The 17,079-nt window shown below is 39.1% G+C and overlaps 1 protein-coding gene across 2 annotated transcripts in view; it reads left to right on the forward strand.

Moving 5' to 3' along the window:
- Window positions 1–17,079, forward strand: part of ANKRD50 (ankyrin repeat domain containing 50) — a 39,444-nt gene that overhangs the window by 12,182 nt on the left and 10,183 nt on the right. For both annotated transcript variants that reach the window (XM_059469810.1, XM_059469809.1), the window contains exon 3: window positions 9,581–9,810. In XM_059469810.1, the coding sequence (XP_059325793.1) occupies window positions 9,581–9,810 (230 nt within the window). The remainder of the gene's footprint in view (window positions 1–9,580; window positions 9,811–17,079) is intronic.

The raw sequence follows: 17,079 nt of genomic DNA on the forward strand, positions 1-17,079 counted from the left end.
TATTCGTTTTGCTACAACTAGGGAATCAGGTAGTTAATAAGGAAAGCTGAAAAGACTGAATGTATGTGTGTGTGTATATATATATTTCACTCACTGTACCTTTAATTTCATAAATGATTTAGAACTAACCTTGTAATTTTGATACATTCTGTTGCATATATAAACGTGGTCATTTTATTATTGTAGTGTCCCACTCTTTCATGTTGCATTTCAACAACAGGCTTTTGAATATTTGCAAAGCAAGTTGTTATCTTAACTTTACATTTATGCAAAATGATGTGAAGTATAGGCAATTCTCTCATTTCTACTAATGATAGTTTTCAGTGAGTCTGATTGGATGCTTTCATCTCATGCATTTGATCTAAAATGTACATTCTTTGGCACCTCCTACTTTTTTTTTTAAAAAAAGAGATGGATTTGCAGGAAAAAATAACATCGAGAACTTAATTGATGCTTAATAGAAAGAAAAACATTGATTTTTAACCCTAAGTAAAGAGCTTTAAACTGAAACCTGGTGGATGCCAAATTCCAGGAACAAATCTAAATAACAGCAACTTAGACAACAACACAAAGTGGGGAGGGAGGAGGAGGGGAAATAGGTTTAGTCATGTAGGTCATGGGACAGGCACGAAGATAAGTCAGGGAGTAATCAAATGCCTTAGGTGTCTTCATACTAATGGAAAAAAGGTAAGGGGTGAACAAGCAGAACTGGAAATTTTAGTGTACAGTCAAGATTGAGTTCAGTGCTCTAAAAGATCTGTCAGGATAACTTGTATAACAGGTATGTGTTTGAAAAAAGTAGCTTGTTTTGTACATAATATGCTTGCTTGTACTTCTAGACCAAAGCAAAGAAATTAAAGCACCTGGGAAATCTGAATAAAATAAATATATATATCACATGTAGTGGTAGCCCTACATGTGGAATTTCTATTTGAAGGTTTGTTGGTCAACCTGTTCTTCCATGGACTGTAAATCAAATTACCTATCAGACCACCTTGTGTGTCTGAGAGTTTACCTGCTTTGTCCAAACAGGGGTTGTGGTAACTTTTGAAAAATTCCAAGTGCTTTACCCTACCAAAACAGCAAGCTCAAGTAAGCTAAGCTGCTTGAAGATAACAAGTGGTGTCACCCATGGCATAGAATTTGGATGATAATGTCTGTCTCTGGTAAAGATTTGAATAACAAATGGGAGATAAACATCAGCTGGGAAGGCGTGATACAAGCAGGAGTCTGCCAGTGACCATGCCTCTGATGTCAAAGGACAGAGAATAGTTAGTGGGGAGACATAAATTAGCTTCAGTCAGATCGGAAAAAATCAGCTGGGGAAGTGAAATCTTTTGGACATAGTGACTGTGAAGTGATCTTAAATGCATGTGTTGGGTTAATGGTTGGACTCAAAGGTCTTTTCATAGAATCCTAAGTGATTCTATGAGTTTTTGCTTAGAAAGAGAGGAGAAAGAAAAAGAAATTGAAAAGGATGGAGAGGAGATGTTCACCATCTCAGAGGATTTGTGAGTAAGATCTGATGAAAACAAGTATAATGAAAGAAAGGAACTGGCTGGGAAGAGCACTGAGGTCTCAAAGCACTGTATTAAATGTCGGGTTCAGTGAAACTGAGCTCCTCCTCACTCACATGTTAAACCCCAGCAGGAAGAAAATAGAGCAGCCACTAAATGTGAAAGAGTAATGTAAAAATGAGAGCAAGACTGCAAGTTCAAGGTGCATTGATCATGTTTCCTGTGAGGTATGTTTTACAAGAAGTAACTCCATTTATGTTAGCAGAAAAAAGACAATGTCCACCAAGTGTTAGCTGCTATTCCTTGAGGAGAAAAAACTGATAACAGTAGGAAAGATAAAATTTCAATGCTCCTGTGTATTGCCCTTTCTTTAAAAACAGTAATTTTGCAGTCAGCTAACATAATTAAAAGTAGCAAGAAATAGGTAAGGTCAAAGAAAAACAGCCCAGGCCAAAAACCTCAAACAGATATCCAATATAGAATTGGTGATATGTTCTCAAAATGTTACTGATTGTCTGCAGAGGAGAGGTTATCTTTATCAGGATTGCTGAAAATTCAGAGTTGAAAGAAAAATTTGTGTATTTAGTGCCTTGATTTAAGAAGGATATAAAAGGTGTGGGAAATTAGAAGTGTGTCAGTCGAGATGAGAAATGCCAGAAGAAATTATCAGACAAACTATTTGCAGACAGCTGGGAGATAACAAAGAGGTGAAAAACAACTAACATGGTATGATGTGGTTTGGTTTTGATAAATTTAATCTAATGTCTGTTTGGCAGAGTAACAGGACTGGTGGATAAGAGATAACCATAAATGCCATCTTGTCTGCAGGAAGGCTTGACTTGCATGGGCCTGGTGCAAACAGCCCATGTGCAAGGTACAACTGTATTTGACTACATGGAATAAGAGATTAGTAACTGTACTTAATTATCAGTACTCCATTTCAAACTGACACAGCACATCAAGTTGGTTTCATACCAGCTTTTTCTTGTGGCTTTTTTTTTTTCTTTTCAATCTGTTCCTTAATTCTGTCAGGTGCCTGCAGAGAAATGGTTATAAATTTTGGGTGCTGCTGGCTTCCTTGTAATCACCCTGGTGTTATCTGTGGGGCAGAAGTTACAGGGCGGGTAGTACAAGGTTTGAATTGCAGGAAAGCAGGTAAAGGTTGGACACAGGAAGGGAAGGAGAAAACTTCCCAGTTTCAAGAATATTGAGGCCCTGGAATGGATTGCTTAGGGAGATAGTATTGATTTGTGGAAATCTTCAGGAGTGCCTGGGCTTGTATCTCAGGGATGGCAGATGTAGAGCTGATCCTGCTGAAGGCGTGGCAGTGGATTAGGTGACCTCTCTATCACTATAAAACAGAGCTGTGAGAGTTTGTTTTGAATACATTGCCTTTCCTTTTTTTTTAATTACATGTTTGGGGAAAATCTTTTTATTGTCTTCTGTGCTGTTCCCCTCTTTGCCTTTGGGGACACAGATTTTTGTATGTCAGACTCAGTGTAATTTAGAATTTATGTTAGGACACGTGGCAAGTATATTTCATTTAAACTACAGTCAGCCTGCTCCTGGTGGCAGTTGTGAGTGGTTTTCAGCCACAGTTGTCTGTGCTTTATAATAGCCGAGTTGTTTGCAAACTGTTCTGGGCAGTCCACTATTACACCAAAATATTTGCTCTTAATGCTTCTATTTTCTGAGGGCTCAAGTAAATCCACAAGTAGATCTGCTGGCTGTGCTTTGTAGCCAGAAATCACCTCTGTATTAGTGTGGGACTGTAGGAGGGCTCTAATCAATACCAGGGTCCAGCATGGGCTGTCTCTGTGGGACCAGTGGCGCTGGTTCCACCATCAGCTCTGCTTTGTCTGGCCTGATGCCCCAGAGCTGCCTTTTGTGCTCTCCTGCTGGGGCTGCAAGCCTGCCTCACAACTGCAGATAAAACCCAGGTTGCTACAAGACATTGCAAAATCAGGTATTGAGTTGCACAAGACTTGCCTGCTGTTTCTAATTCACCACTTCTGAAAAGGCCAGACCCTTGATTTACATCTGTGTGCTTCACCTAGGGCTTTCCCAATAGGTGATTCTCAGGGTGGGTTTTGTTTAGTTTTTCTGCTTTCTGCCTCTTCCTTCATAGGATTAACCATGGTTGGGTAGAATTGTTAGAGCCAGTTTGTCTTCCTGTGCAGGCAGCAAATAAATCATTGACTAGAAACAATAATGTGTATTACACTGTAGCCCAGGAGTGTGCCTTAATTCCAGTATTACACTTAGTCAGAAAGTGATAATCAGCTGCAGTGCACTTTATCTCATACTTGAGAAAGTACAGAACAAGTACCTCGATAACCAGATCAGATCTGTCAGTGTATGCACAGCTGTGCCCACATCCAACTGGGTCACTTCACTTTTGCCTTATTATGGGTTCTATTTTTCAGCTTTTTAAAGTGTGGAATTGTTCTGTGCTTCACAGCCCTCGTATTTCATAAATATTCCCAGTTAGTTAAGGGTCCCATGTGTCTGGTTTTTTGGATGTTATACCAGTATGAGCAGCTGGGCAGTTAGTAAGAAGGAAAGGCCTGTATTTCACAGGTATATAGTGCCAAGAATTGGGGTGGTGATATACAGAAAGCAGCTATTGATTTGATCATTAATTTCCCTTTTAATCATTAGCCAGAATGCATTATAAGGCAGGTAAATAACCTGTTTACTGTAAGTCATCCATAAGATGTAAATGCCTTGTCACAGGACAAAATAAAACTCACTCTTCTACAAACAGTGCTACAAGCAATTTGTAAGGATGCTCTGGTTATTCTTTCCATGTGAATACAGCTGCTAAAAGTACTTGGAATGAGGGTAATATTTCATCAGCTGAACAGCAGGAATTGTCAATTTTATTAGAAGTTAAATTCACCTTTTCTTTTTTTATTGCGACCTGTGCCCCAAATGCAGTTTGGAAAACAAAGGAGAAAAATGCAGCTATTGGTGTAAGTCTGTCTTTGCTGAAGCTGCTAACAGTCTTTAACAGCTTTATCTTCACTGGCTCCATGCTTTTAAATGCAAATTGAGAACTGGGGGTGGTGGGGACAGACAGCTTTAATGGATTATGCTCCCTGCTAACCAACCCCTGGATTATTACAATATACAAATGAACATGTGTCTGTAAGCATAGGTGTTTGCTGTCACTTGTGACAATTTTTCAAGTAGGGATGATTACAAAATACTTGGAGTTTAGCATTTTGTTTTCTAGGCATTTAGAAGCTCTTAGGTTTACTCCATGAACAGTGGAAGTAGTGAAACCCCTAATGTATAGATTTGTGCCCTTGGGTACCTCTGTCCTTAGGTGTCCTGCACTGGCCTGAGCTCCCCTCTGAGTGTCTGCACAACATAATTCCTTCCCCTTTCCCTGGCATGCAGCTCCGAAGTGCCCTGCAGAGCCTTCTCCTTGCCTGTGTGTTCCCCTGGGCACAGCAGAGCTTCTGCTGCTTCTCATTTACAGGCAGCAGCATCACCTTTCCCCTCAGTGCTTGGGATTTTTGCTAGGTCTCAGTGTGTGATTTTCAGGCAAAAATCCCACTGCTGCTTATGTTGCTGGCAAAAATTACCGCAACATTATGTAAATATAGTTGGCTTATTACAGTCTCACTGTGCACTTTATTTTCAGTTTTTGCCAATGCAACATAAATGGAAGTAAGTGTCTTAAAAATCACATTGTGAAGGGCTGTGATATATCATTTTGTAAACCACTTACAAGAAGGAAGATGCTTGATAGCTTTTCTGGAGATTGAGATGAGTGCTTGGAGAATTATTTTGTTATATACCAAGTATTCTTAAACTCTTTATATATAAATACATAATCACAAAGACATCGATCCAATATCTACAGAGGCGTATTCCTGATCAATATGCAGGGTTCAGGAATATGACAAATAGCTGGTGAACTTCTTCAAGGAATCTGGTGTAGAAACATGGGGAAAAGCAGGGGGAGGCTGTGTGGAGTAACAATGTTGTCTGCTTCTTTACGAATTTTCGTTGGAAAGAACAGAGTTTGTAAATTCCTGATGCAGACCTCTGGGATGGTGCCTCTCAGGAATACAAGTTAGAAATATTGAGATATAATCCCTTGGGAGGTGCCCCAAGAAGCACTTTGTTAAAGCACTGTTACACTGTTTAGAAAAGGAAAGGTAAGAGCTCAGTAGTAGTTGTACAGCAGATTTCCAAGTATGTAATTTCTGTCATAAAATTTGAAGCGTGTCATGCTTTGCTAAAAGTAGCAGCACTTGGAGTCTGACAAATCAGGGGTAGTGGTTGTGTTTTTCTTTGGGTTTTCCTGTTGGTTTGTTTTTTTTTTTTTTTTTGGTCCTGTGGCTGCTGGCCTGCTTAGGAGATGATTTTTATACCCTTGTTTTCTGTGTTTGTCAGCAGAGAATGCTGGCAGCTGGGTAGAGAAACAGGAGTCCTTCTAGGATGCTGCACTCCCAATTGAAGTGGGACATAGCTTTTTTATACACCAGAGACAGTCAAATATGAAGAACACATTATGATTTCTTTTGCCCTTAGAGCCACTCATTAATTGCTACTTGGCAATGTGTTTGCTTTATTCTTTTTTTTTTTTCTCTTTTTAAATAAGTATGTGCACTCCTCTGTGACTCTTTTCAGCTTTTGTGGACAGCATTGCTGTCTTTCTGCTCCGTTGCGTCTTTGTGTTTTTGTGGATCCAATCAAAATCTCAAGGCCAGCCATAAGCAGAACTTCAGCATAGCCTGTATATATTCCTTTCATGTGTGGAAAATCATGTTTGCATGGGTTGAGTCAACTCAGTAGCAATCCTGAAGAATTCCCTGGGATGGCTCATTGTTCTGAGGAATTCTTGTTTGCTGCAGAGCATGTAAAACATCTTTGCTCTACATAAGTAAGTCATTAGATTGCCATTAAAATGAACTCCATCTTTTAAAATACCTAATCGTGCTGTTTTCTCTGGAGATTTTGTATTTTTACAAATATCCAGGTTAACTTGGAGCTTTTTTAATGATCACCACTTTATAAATCTATTAAATATAAAAGTTGTAAAGATAAAGCTGTTACCCTTTCAGAAGGTAAAGAAAATCAACTTCCAATCTTTTGAGAGGCACTCTGCAATTAAGCAATCTGTTACAACAATCTGCAGATGAATCACCCTTGAGGGAAGTGCTTTAAAGACCTTGTTAATTCCGTGTTGATTTATGTTATTTTCCTGTGTAATCAAGAAATGGTAGGGGAGTGGAATTGCTGAGTCCTGTTACGGAGGCAAACACAGACTTATAGGATGGTGTAGAAGAGACTTTTGAGATCATGGACCCGCTACTGCCCAGTCCATCACTGGCACTTGAGCACAGCACTTCCCAAAAAGTTTCACTGCTGTGTTCCTTGGCATCCGCTCTGAACTCGTGATGTAAAGTGTCTCAGAAGAAGAGAATTTTATCAAACAGTTTCCAAGGGCACTTAAAGAGAAAGCCTGATCAATATCTTGTTAATGCCACACTTTTATTAATATTGCTCTAAGCTGGGAGAAGTCATTGTGCCTCATTTCTTATGTGCATATATTTTTCCTAGTGGAGTTTAAATTATGTTAAGATTCAGAAGTACAAGTTTTGTGAAGTGGAAAGAAGCAGAGCACAGGGAGACAAGGGGCTGAGGAATAGCATTTTGTGGAGCAGCTTCAATATGCTAGGACTTGTCTGCCTGGCAAAAAATAGCTCAGAGAGGCTGTGGTACAAATGGCATAGATAGTGGGAATATGACATTACTGCTCACTGCCTCTTGCAGTCAGAAGTTGAAGGATATCAAATGGAACAAGGACTTGTTGGTTTTTAAACCACAGAAGGAAGGGTTACTTCATGCAGTGTGCAGCTAAGCTGCAGACAGCCTTGCTGTTGTGAATGCCAGAGCCTTAAACCAGCTCCTACAAGACTTGGACAGACCTGTGGAAGGAAGTGTGGTCAGTTAAGGGATGTTAAATGCAAAGGCTGACTCTCAGAAAGCCCCTGGAAGCAGTGATGGCTGAGAATAATGGTAAAATTTGGTCCTCTGGTGCTTGCCCAGTGCTTACATTATTCCTTAGACATCTGCTTCCAGCCCTGTTTGGAGGCAGAGGGATTTGGGAATCTTTCCCAGACAAGACAGCTTGCTGTTCTTGGTGGTGTTCCCCACAGGTAAAAACTGACACAAGAATGTTCCTGGATGCTCCTAGAATATTTCATAGGCATTTTGTTAGGGTCACATGGATTTTAAGTGAGATTTTTAATTTAAGATAACCGTTACCTTTTCTTCATATCTCATAGTAACATTCATTCTCAGAAAGTAATTTCATACAGAGAACTATGTGAGAAGAAAATTAGTTTTGATAGGGAAAGAAATGTTGCAGGAAAAATGCCTTGACACAAATAGCTGAGGGGGCAAGGCAGCATTTTGGTGGGGGAAGGGGTGGAAAATGTGGTCATTTCCAGCTGCCTCCTTTCATTGTGGGATTGGCATCACTTGGGAAAGTCATTTTAACCTCATGGCTACTTTAATTTCCTGTTCTGTAAATTGGTAGCTGCTTAACTTCCCAGCCTGGTGGGCAGTGATTTCAGTTGGAAGTCAGGCATCCTCTGAAGGAGTCCCTAACTGGGGAACTACCAAAGAGTCCAGAAGTCTTGTGCTTCTGAAAAAAAAAAAGGAGGGAAGGCCATGTTTTCAGATCCATATAATACCAAATATTTTTAGATCACAAGTATTCTGTATTTCCTTTTCATACCTCTGAGGAAATTTCCCTTCTAGTCTGTTCTGCTAGATTCTGTTGTTACTGTCAGACCTGAAAAGTGCACCACTGTTTCCATTTTGCTTTTTTTCTCTGTCAGAAAACCAGAAAATAACAAAGCTCCCCCTAACAAGGCTTATGAATAATTTCTGAAGTGGGTTAAATTCTTGCATTAACAGGCAGGATTTTCCTGTATTCCCATTTGAATGCTTGGTAGGTGATAATGTGTTGGCCAAAGTCTTCTGAAGGTAAATTTGTTCAGTAAAATAAATGAAAAAAGGTTATTATGGTCTTGAGTAAAACAAAAATTACTTATGATGGGTATGCCTTCTGGACATCTGCAAACAGCAAATCTACAAGAGAGTAAACTGTCAGATATGTATTTTTCTCACCTCGTTTCATTTTCCAAATCCTTGTACTATAAAGTCAAAGTTTACTTGCCAAGTGTATTTAAAGATAATTTAGTCAGTGAAATTTACAGGCCTAAATCACTCTGAAGTTTCCCAAAAAATAGTAGTGTAGTGTGGAAATACTGAATAGATGCCTGATGGTTATGTAGTGCTATTTAAAGATACATGTCAATGCAGTGAGATACATTTTTAAGAACCACCTGCTAAAGAGAGCAACAGTAGATGCAAATTTGAAATTGTTAGCCACACAATCAGATGTGTTGTTAGAGCTGCATCCCAAGGATGCAGATAATCCTTTCCCAGTAACAGGAGCTTGGCAACTTCAATATAAATAAAAGCTAATACATCAAAGTCACTACCAAATGCCTCAGTCTGCTACTAATTTGCATTTTATTTGTGAAGGTATGGCAGAAATTCTGTTCTTTGTAATAGTGTTATTCATTCTGACTTGAACTATCTTTGAGCTTTGATATTTCATGTGTCTTTCAGATTTTTGTTTCATGACCAGCTATTGTTCACTATTAGTTTCTGATAAGCAGTAGCAACAGCTTTGGCAGAGACAACAGTAGTGAAGTTCTTAAGCTTTAGGCCAAGTAGCTTCTTAGTGAAGCAATATTTTCCAAGTCTTCTAATTGAACACTATTACATAATTTTAAAGTATTGTTATAAATTAGAAGTTCATGAAAAATAATGCTGCCTAAGCAAGAACTACATCACTACCTGTTCAAAGTATTTCTTTTAGTGTACCTCAGTGTTTTGGATGGTAGCTATTTTTAAAAAGTAACTTTTCATCTTAAGTTGATCATAGCTTCGCCCTGGATGCCTGTGGCAGTCAATGTGTTGTTAAATGCATTTGAAACACCGATTTTGTGCTGTGTTCCTTCCAGGTGCATTCTGCTGCCTCTCTTGGGAGTGAAGCCCCCTCAGCAGAGCCTCTTCATGCTGGTGGACTCGGTGGACGAGGGCTGTAACGTTTCTGAGGGTGAACAGACCTCCACAAGTTTGTCTGGGACCATAGCAGAGATTTTAGCCAGCCACTTCGAGTTCTTCCCTCCCTGGCTGCTCCTCCTGTGTTCTGCCCGCAAGCAGAGTAAAACTGTTACAAAAATGTTTACAGGTGAGCACAGAGCACAGGAATTGTTTGGGACCTGTACCTAGGATGTTGTATTTACCAGCCCTGGGGATGGTGGGAAGCACTGCTGCATGCTTAGTTCTAAAAAAATGACAATAGCAAAAGTAGTAATTGTAAAAAACATACGTCCCTGTGTGGTATTTTTGGGATCCTCCATGGCAGGAAGGAAATTATGAATCTGATTCCATGTTCTTAGAAGGCTAATTTATTATTTTATGGTATTATATTATTTAAAGAATGCTCTACTAAAACTATACTAAAGAATAGAGAAAGGATGCTTACAGAAGGCCTAACAAGATACTAATGAAAAACTCGTGACTCTGCAGAGTCCAGCACAGCCTGACCATGACTGGTCATTAAGTCACAACAATTCACAGGTTGGATAAGCAATCTCCAGCCACATTCCAAAGCAGCAAAACACAGGAGAAGCAAATGAGATAATATTCTTTTCCTGTTTCTCTGAGGCTTCTCAGCTTCCCGGGCGAGAAATCCTGACGAAGGAATTTTTCAGAAAATATGATGGTGACATCCCTGTTTCCCAAGGACTATGGAAAGCTTAAATCCAAACATGTTAGAGTTAAATTTAATCTTTGAAAAAGAATCCATGTTCTCTTCAGTGTCTTAAATTTTCCTCTTTGCTCATTTTAGGAAGCTTCAAACAGCATAGGTGATGTGTAACTGCAGATTTCAGCTGCATACACTCATTCCTTACAACCTCAGAAGGTTTTCCTTTCATCTCCCATTAAAATCTCTCCCCATGTTTGCGGAAAGCGGGTAATAATGTCTGAAGGTGAAATTGGAGAGAGGAATAATGTAGATGTGGTTTCTTGGACTGTGCTTTTGGCAAAGGTTGCACAGTAAAAAAAAATTTTACAGCTTCTTCATCCAGGCTTTACTGTGTCATGAGAACATTTCTTCACTGAAATGACATTGTTACTGGAAGTTCTCTGAAATTTAATAAAAGGCAGTATCTGGACTGGATTCCAGGCCTATCTATAAAGCCTGTGTGTATTAAGGACACAATTAGGACAAAAAATGTGATTATAGAACTTAGACCCATAGGCTTGCTGGTTGCCACAGTGGCAGAAGGTCAATGGGATAATTGCACTTTGGAATGAAGTACTGTACTGATCAGAGGCAGACATGAAGACTGGTATTTGGGAGTATGTGACAACTAAAAGAAACTTTGTGGTGGCTTCACAGGGTTCCTTCAGGCATTCCTATGGGACTGGTTTTGTCAGAGTTTGGCTGATTAGATATGTTGTTATTGCCAAAAAACCAGACAAGACTTTCTCACAACAGTCCTATTTCCTTTCCATTGAATCATACAGTGTTTCAGACTAGCCCTAAAAAATTGCTCTTGTCTTTTAAGTATATTTCCAGATGGAATTCCTGACAGGAAAAATCAGCAGAACTAATGGATATGCCTTTAAAATAAATTTAATTCCAGTGAGTTAATTTTTCATTTCCACAGAGTATGACTTGATGAATAGCATAAAGGAAATTGGTGTGTGATGCTATAATCCCATCTTCACTGTGGAAAAGGTACAGCAAAGAAAGAATTGGATATAAATTGAGAAGAAATTTTAGGGTCTGTTTGGAGGCAGTTGTGGTTTAGCCTGTATGAAAGGAAAATGTGACATTACAGCCAATGTGCTGGCTGCCCATTTAATTCACTGTTGGAGGATTTTCCTGTTACCAGCCAGTATTCAGGTTTGCAGAAGGTGTAGTAAGGATATATGAGGAGCATGGCTGAAGCTTCTATTAACTTCAGAAACTGTGCAACTTGGTGTTGTAAAACTGCAAATAACATGGATTTATTTTTGGATTCTGGCCTGCAAAGGATTGACTGACATTCACTCTTCTACTGGGGCAAACTCTTCTCCTCCTTTGTGGTATTTGAACGTTTACTTTTAGCTGAGCCAGTTTTTAAAGCTATTTACATTTAGTTGGTGGGCAGGCAGAAGTGGAGATCAACAATAAGTATTTGGACCAAATAACAATTAGTTGCACTGTAACTTGGTGAGAGAGATTGGGATCCTTTCAGAATTTATTAAGAAAATGTGTCCCATCTGTAGTTTTTTCTGTTAAAAAAGTTTTGGAGGATGGTATGAAATGTACATTGACCAGTATTAATTTGTTTGCAGTGAGTTTGTATCTGTTTTCGCTTAGAATTTTCATTCAGTGAACGATTCTTCTGAGTCTGTCTGACAAATAGGTTTAGCTCTCATGTCAGCAAAGCGTTCTGAATAACTGGAAGCAGGCTTGCTGCAGTGGCCTTCTCCTGATGATGCTCTTTTTTGGGTGTGCAGTACAGATGGGAATTGTGCAAGCAGCTCCTGAGCCAAAAATAGTGATGACATGGAAGAGAGAGTCCAGTCTTTCTCACCCACTGTCATCCGGAGGCTGACAGTGGTGAATAATTGTCCCTAGTGCTCTTAAGAATGAGAAAAAGAGGAGGGGTGTTTGTTCTGGTCCTCTTTGTTCTTTCACTTCTGGTGGTAACTAATTCATGAAAACTGAATAGCCGTGCCTGCTTCTGCTGCAGCTTGTGCTCTGGGCCCTTCTGTATTCCCAGATTCTGTAGTAGCACAATGTGCTACGGATTTTTCCCCCTTGCTCAGATTCTCAGCTTTCATTAATTTAAAAAAAAAAAAAAAGGAAAAAAAAGTTTTGCCTCTTGTGGCTACAGAGACAACCTCAAAAATAAGAACCAAATGTGAGATGATGCCTGGCTGAGTCTGCGGTCACCCTCCGCAGTGAGCAAATGCCAAATGAGGTAAAAAAGGAGAGGGACAGATAACTGCCTTCTCTCCATGTGCTCTGTCACCAACTGCCGCATGGTGCCTGCTTGCTTTCCCTAATGGCTTTTCCCCTAAATTTAACAATTTTGTCTTGCACCCATAGTTATTCACGTTGTCTCCCGCATCATCGTTTGTTATCATTTGGCTCCAAGTGTGGGCACTCAAGCAGCTGCATCAACACAGCCTTTCCAGCATGAAAGTGGCACAGAGCATAAAATGTGCCAAAAAAAAATACTTTTTTTTTTTTCCTTTTTAGCTAATGAGCTAATTCTAATGCTTCTTCTAAAATGAGACTAAATCTTGAAAGCATAGGAGTCATGCTTTTCAAAACCTGTTTTGAAAATCCCTCATAGCACTTGGAGAATTTGAGGCATTTTAAAATCAGGCAATTTGACATAGATGAGTTGGAGTGAACAGCAGATAATTTCTCATTAACAGTATAAAGGTAAATAGGAAAAAGTGCATATGTACAAATGGTTTTAAAAGGCTTCTTTTTTTAATAAGCATTTACCTAATTTATTCTTTTTCTGCTAGACGCATAAATCAAGTATCTGTGCATGTGGCAGCACAACCTGTGCAGGGTCACATCTCAGGGTCCCACAGTTCTCATGAAGTTAATGGCAAATACCAGAAAGATACTGGAAAATGCAATTAAAAAACCAAAAGTGGAGGTGAAAGGGTTCAGTTTAGCCTCAGAGGCAACTTTTAAGGTGCATTCATCCAGGCAGGAACTGACAATGTCATCCATTTTTCACTCATCCTTTTATTTGTCATTCAGTTCAAGACAGACAGGAACTTTTAGGAGTTGGTATTTATCTGAATTTGTTCTTGGTTGGAAATCTCAGGAACATGTTTTTCTCATGTTTCTGCTGCTTAAATGTCTGAATAGATGTGGAGTGTTGTTTTCCTTACAGCCTTTCCAAAAAAATCAAAAAATAAGCAAAAATGTGAAAATTTTAGAGAAATATAGTAAAAAAATTGCAGTGCAGCTTCTCTCAGAAACCTCACTGTTGGGGTTAGATTAGAGCTGCTAAGGTAATTCTATTGCTGAATCCCCAAAGCAAATCAGTTGCCAGATTTGAAGCTGAGCCTTTCTGCCATTCCAGAAAATAAATTGCATGAGACTACTTCAGGAGAGATTGCTTCCAAAATAAAAAATCTAAGTTGTCCTCTAATTTTTCATTGTAGGTCGGAATTTATTTGGATGATTTCATGTTTCTTTGAAGTCTTTATGGGAGTTGGGTTCTTACTGTAAAAGATAAACTATATATTTATGTGGTTGTAAAATTTACTTTTATAATATTGAAGCTTTGAAAAAGTTTATTTCTTGTTTAGGTTTGGGGTTTGGAAAGAAAAATTCTTTAGAATGCTTGGGAAAATACAGGGAGCTTTTAATTACTGTGTCCTTTCTTTTCATTACCACTTTGAAAGCATTGTACTGGGGAATTTCATATTTCCTTGTAAAAAGTTGTGTGTGAACTTGGAGTTTAATTGCCTTGTAATTAAAGAGGGAAGACTAAATTGTTTTAAATGGACTATTACCTGTAGATCTAATTAAATAAACTTCTGTGCAGTGACACGGACCAGTGAGAGCAGCAGATTTCAGCCTCAGTGTCTCGTAGCACCTGCAGAAGAGGCAGAGACATTTGTAATGCACAATGTACTGCAAATGCACTAAAAGCTAAGTGTGCTGCCTGAGTCTCCAGGTGCCCTTTGCTCTGCTGGATAAGTTATTCTTTGTGAGCAGGTGTGCATAAATGGCCTCAGAAGTACCTAATTCAGTGCCTGTTTAGATCAGCAGCATAAGTTATTAATGCCAAATTACTGCCATGTTTGTAATAATTTGGATTTCTCTAAAGCTTACAATTCAGTTAAATACATTAAAATGCATTTTGAACTTCTGTTATGTGGTTATGTAAATCCGTTTAGAGATATGAAAGTGGAAGGATATTTTTAAGTATTGAAACTTGCTAGTTAATAGCTTTTTTACCATTAAAATATGAAAAGGTTGACATGCTATAAAAGTATTTATAACCAAGATACTTTTTTCCCCCTTTTGAATGGCCCTAGGTCTTGCCAAGCAATACATTTGGAACAGATTTGTTTACAGAACTGCCAGAAATGCAATAAATTAGAACAATCTGTATTGGAGCTCCCATTGGGTTGAAAGTGATGCGTTGTAAGAAAAATTTTAACAATGCAAGAAGCAGGGTCGTGGGACTGCAAGTTCTGTCTACTGTAACTTCTGTTTTGCTGAGCTTAAGTAGTTCATGGGAATGCATCTGAAACAAAATGAGCTTTCTCTTAATATTTTGGTACTTCTTATCCATGAAAGTGAGTTATTGTATGGAGCAGGGTTGAAAAGCAAGTTTGCAGAACCTTTGTTTGGAAATGTAAAATGACTTCATTTAGGCAGATATTTGGGGGAAAAAAACATAGCTTTGTTTTCCTTCTTCAAGCTAGCAATAAAAAATTCAGACTTTAAAAAATTCAGTTCTATCTATAAGGCTTCTTTTGAATTATTTGCTTATTATGGTATGGTCTGATGCAGTGTTTAAAATTAACATCGTGTTTCATGTCCAAAAGTCTGTTGCAGTGGCAATTTGTTAATCCCAGTCCTTAAAGGGTGTTTCGTCCCTGGGATGTGTGAAGGTCTGTATGAGTGTAGTGTGCTTCTTGCTATCCAAGCTTAATTTCAGATACAATATATGGGATCTCATTAGCAAAGAATGTATGGAAATACTGCAGAAAAGGGGGGGAAAAAGCAGTTTTTGGCTTCCATTAACATATAGCCAATCAAATAGTTTAAAACTGCTCTGAAGCCTTCTGAAATTTATTTACCTCTCTGAAGTGTTTAGATATTTGGTGTACCTCAGGTAAGAACAGATCAGGGTAGTATTTTTAGCTCTAGTATGGAATAAAGTAATCAGATCATCTTGGAATGTTTTGTGTTGGAAGAGACCTTAAAGATCATCTCACTCCAGCCCTGTGCCATGGGCAGGGACACCTTCCACTATCCCAGGTTATTCAAAGCCCCATCCAACCTGGCCTTAAACACTGCCAGGGATGGAGCATCCACAGCTTCTCTGGGTACTGATACATCATTTAAAGGGAAAAAACAAATGCCAAACATACAAACCCTTCCTTTTTTACTTTTTTATTTGGAGGCCTTAGGGGGTTTTTTGTTCACTCTCCCACTCATTTTGGAAAGCAAAATGAAAATTGTTTTTCAAAGAATGCTTGCAAGACAGGCAAGTCTTTTGTTTTTGCAGCAGGGATGCAGAGACTGAGACAGAGGCGCCTAAACAGTTATCACTGCAAGTTTTCCTGGGAAGGCTGGGAGTCAGGGGAGGTGAAGTGTAATCATTAGTCAGGCAACACTGAACATCAGCTGAAATCTCAGGATTGCTATTGTGCCAGTCCATGGGGGTTTTCTCATTGCAGGGAAATGAAATCTGCTACTCAAAAAACAAACCATGTAAAAATAAAAATAGCTTACGTTTGCAGGTATATATTGGGAGGCAGGATGTGGGCATGGGATTAATGTGAGAGGTTGGGGATTTTGTGAGCAGGGTCACTTAGATCTAAAGACACAGAGAATGATTTTGCAGAGCTCCCTGCCTGTTCCTGTTGAGCCAAGAGACGAGGACAGATCTGTGTGAGGCGAAGCAGGGCAGTTCAGGGGAAGGTGAGAGAGCAGGGTGGCTGTGTCTGCTCCAGATGGAGCAAACCAGAGCTGTTCCCTCTGCACACATGAGCCAGGCAAATGGACATTTGTCCCTGATTACAGCTCCTTGGATGCATGTGACTGTGGGTCCATGAACCAAGCAGTGGTTTTGGTGTTATTTTTTCACTTCTGTGTCTTCTGAAGGATCCTGACCTAGAAACAGCCTTTCACTTCAAGTGGGAGCTTGGGATCTGCAGAATCACAGGGCACTGTCTGCTCTTACTCAGCAAAGTTTTTTATTTGGGTTGTGTGCAAGAATTAAGGGCTTCACAAAGTTACATACAGAATATTTTATTAAAATACATAGTAAAGCAATGAATTATGCCATTCTACAGGTCAGGTAAGGACATTACATGAATTTTGTGGCATATTATAGTGGATAAAGCTGTTTCTATGTTTCCTTTTAGAGACAAAAAAAGAGAAGAAGCCTCTGGAATGGACAAAATAATCTTGCTTATTTCTGGCCTTTTGATTACAAAATCTTCAAGTAGTCAATCTTGCTTGTGTAATCTTATCCTCTGAACTGACTGGGCAAAAGTGTCCTCTCCAGTGATTTCATTTCATGGAGAAGCATGATTTTGTTTTAGGTATTCTGTTGGTTCAGTCCTGTTTGTAGTACTTCCATAATTACTAAGGGAAGCAAAAATATTTTAGTAACACTTCCATAGTTGGCCTCTCTCTTCTCATCTGTGGTGTTTGTACAGTGCTGATGTAGACTAAACA

Source organism: Ammospiza nelsoni, chromosome 4 (genome assembly GCF_027579445.1).
Source record: "Ammospiza nelsoni isolate bAmmNel1 chromosome 4, bAmmNel1.pri, whole genome shotgun sequence".
Taxonomy (NCBI): domain Eukaryota; kingdom Metazoa; phylum Chordata; class Aves; order Passeriformes; family Passerellidae; genus Ammospiza; species Ammospiza nelsoni.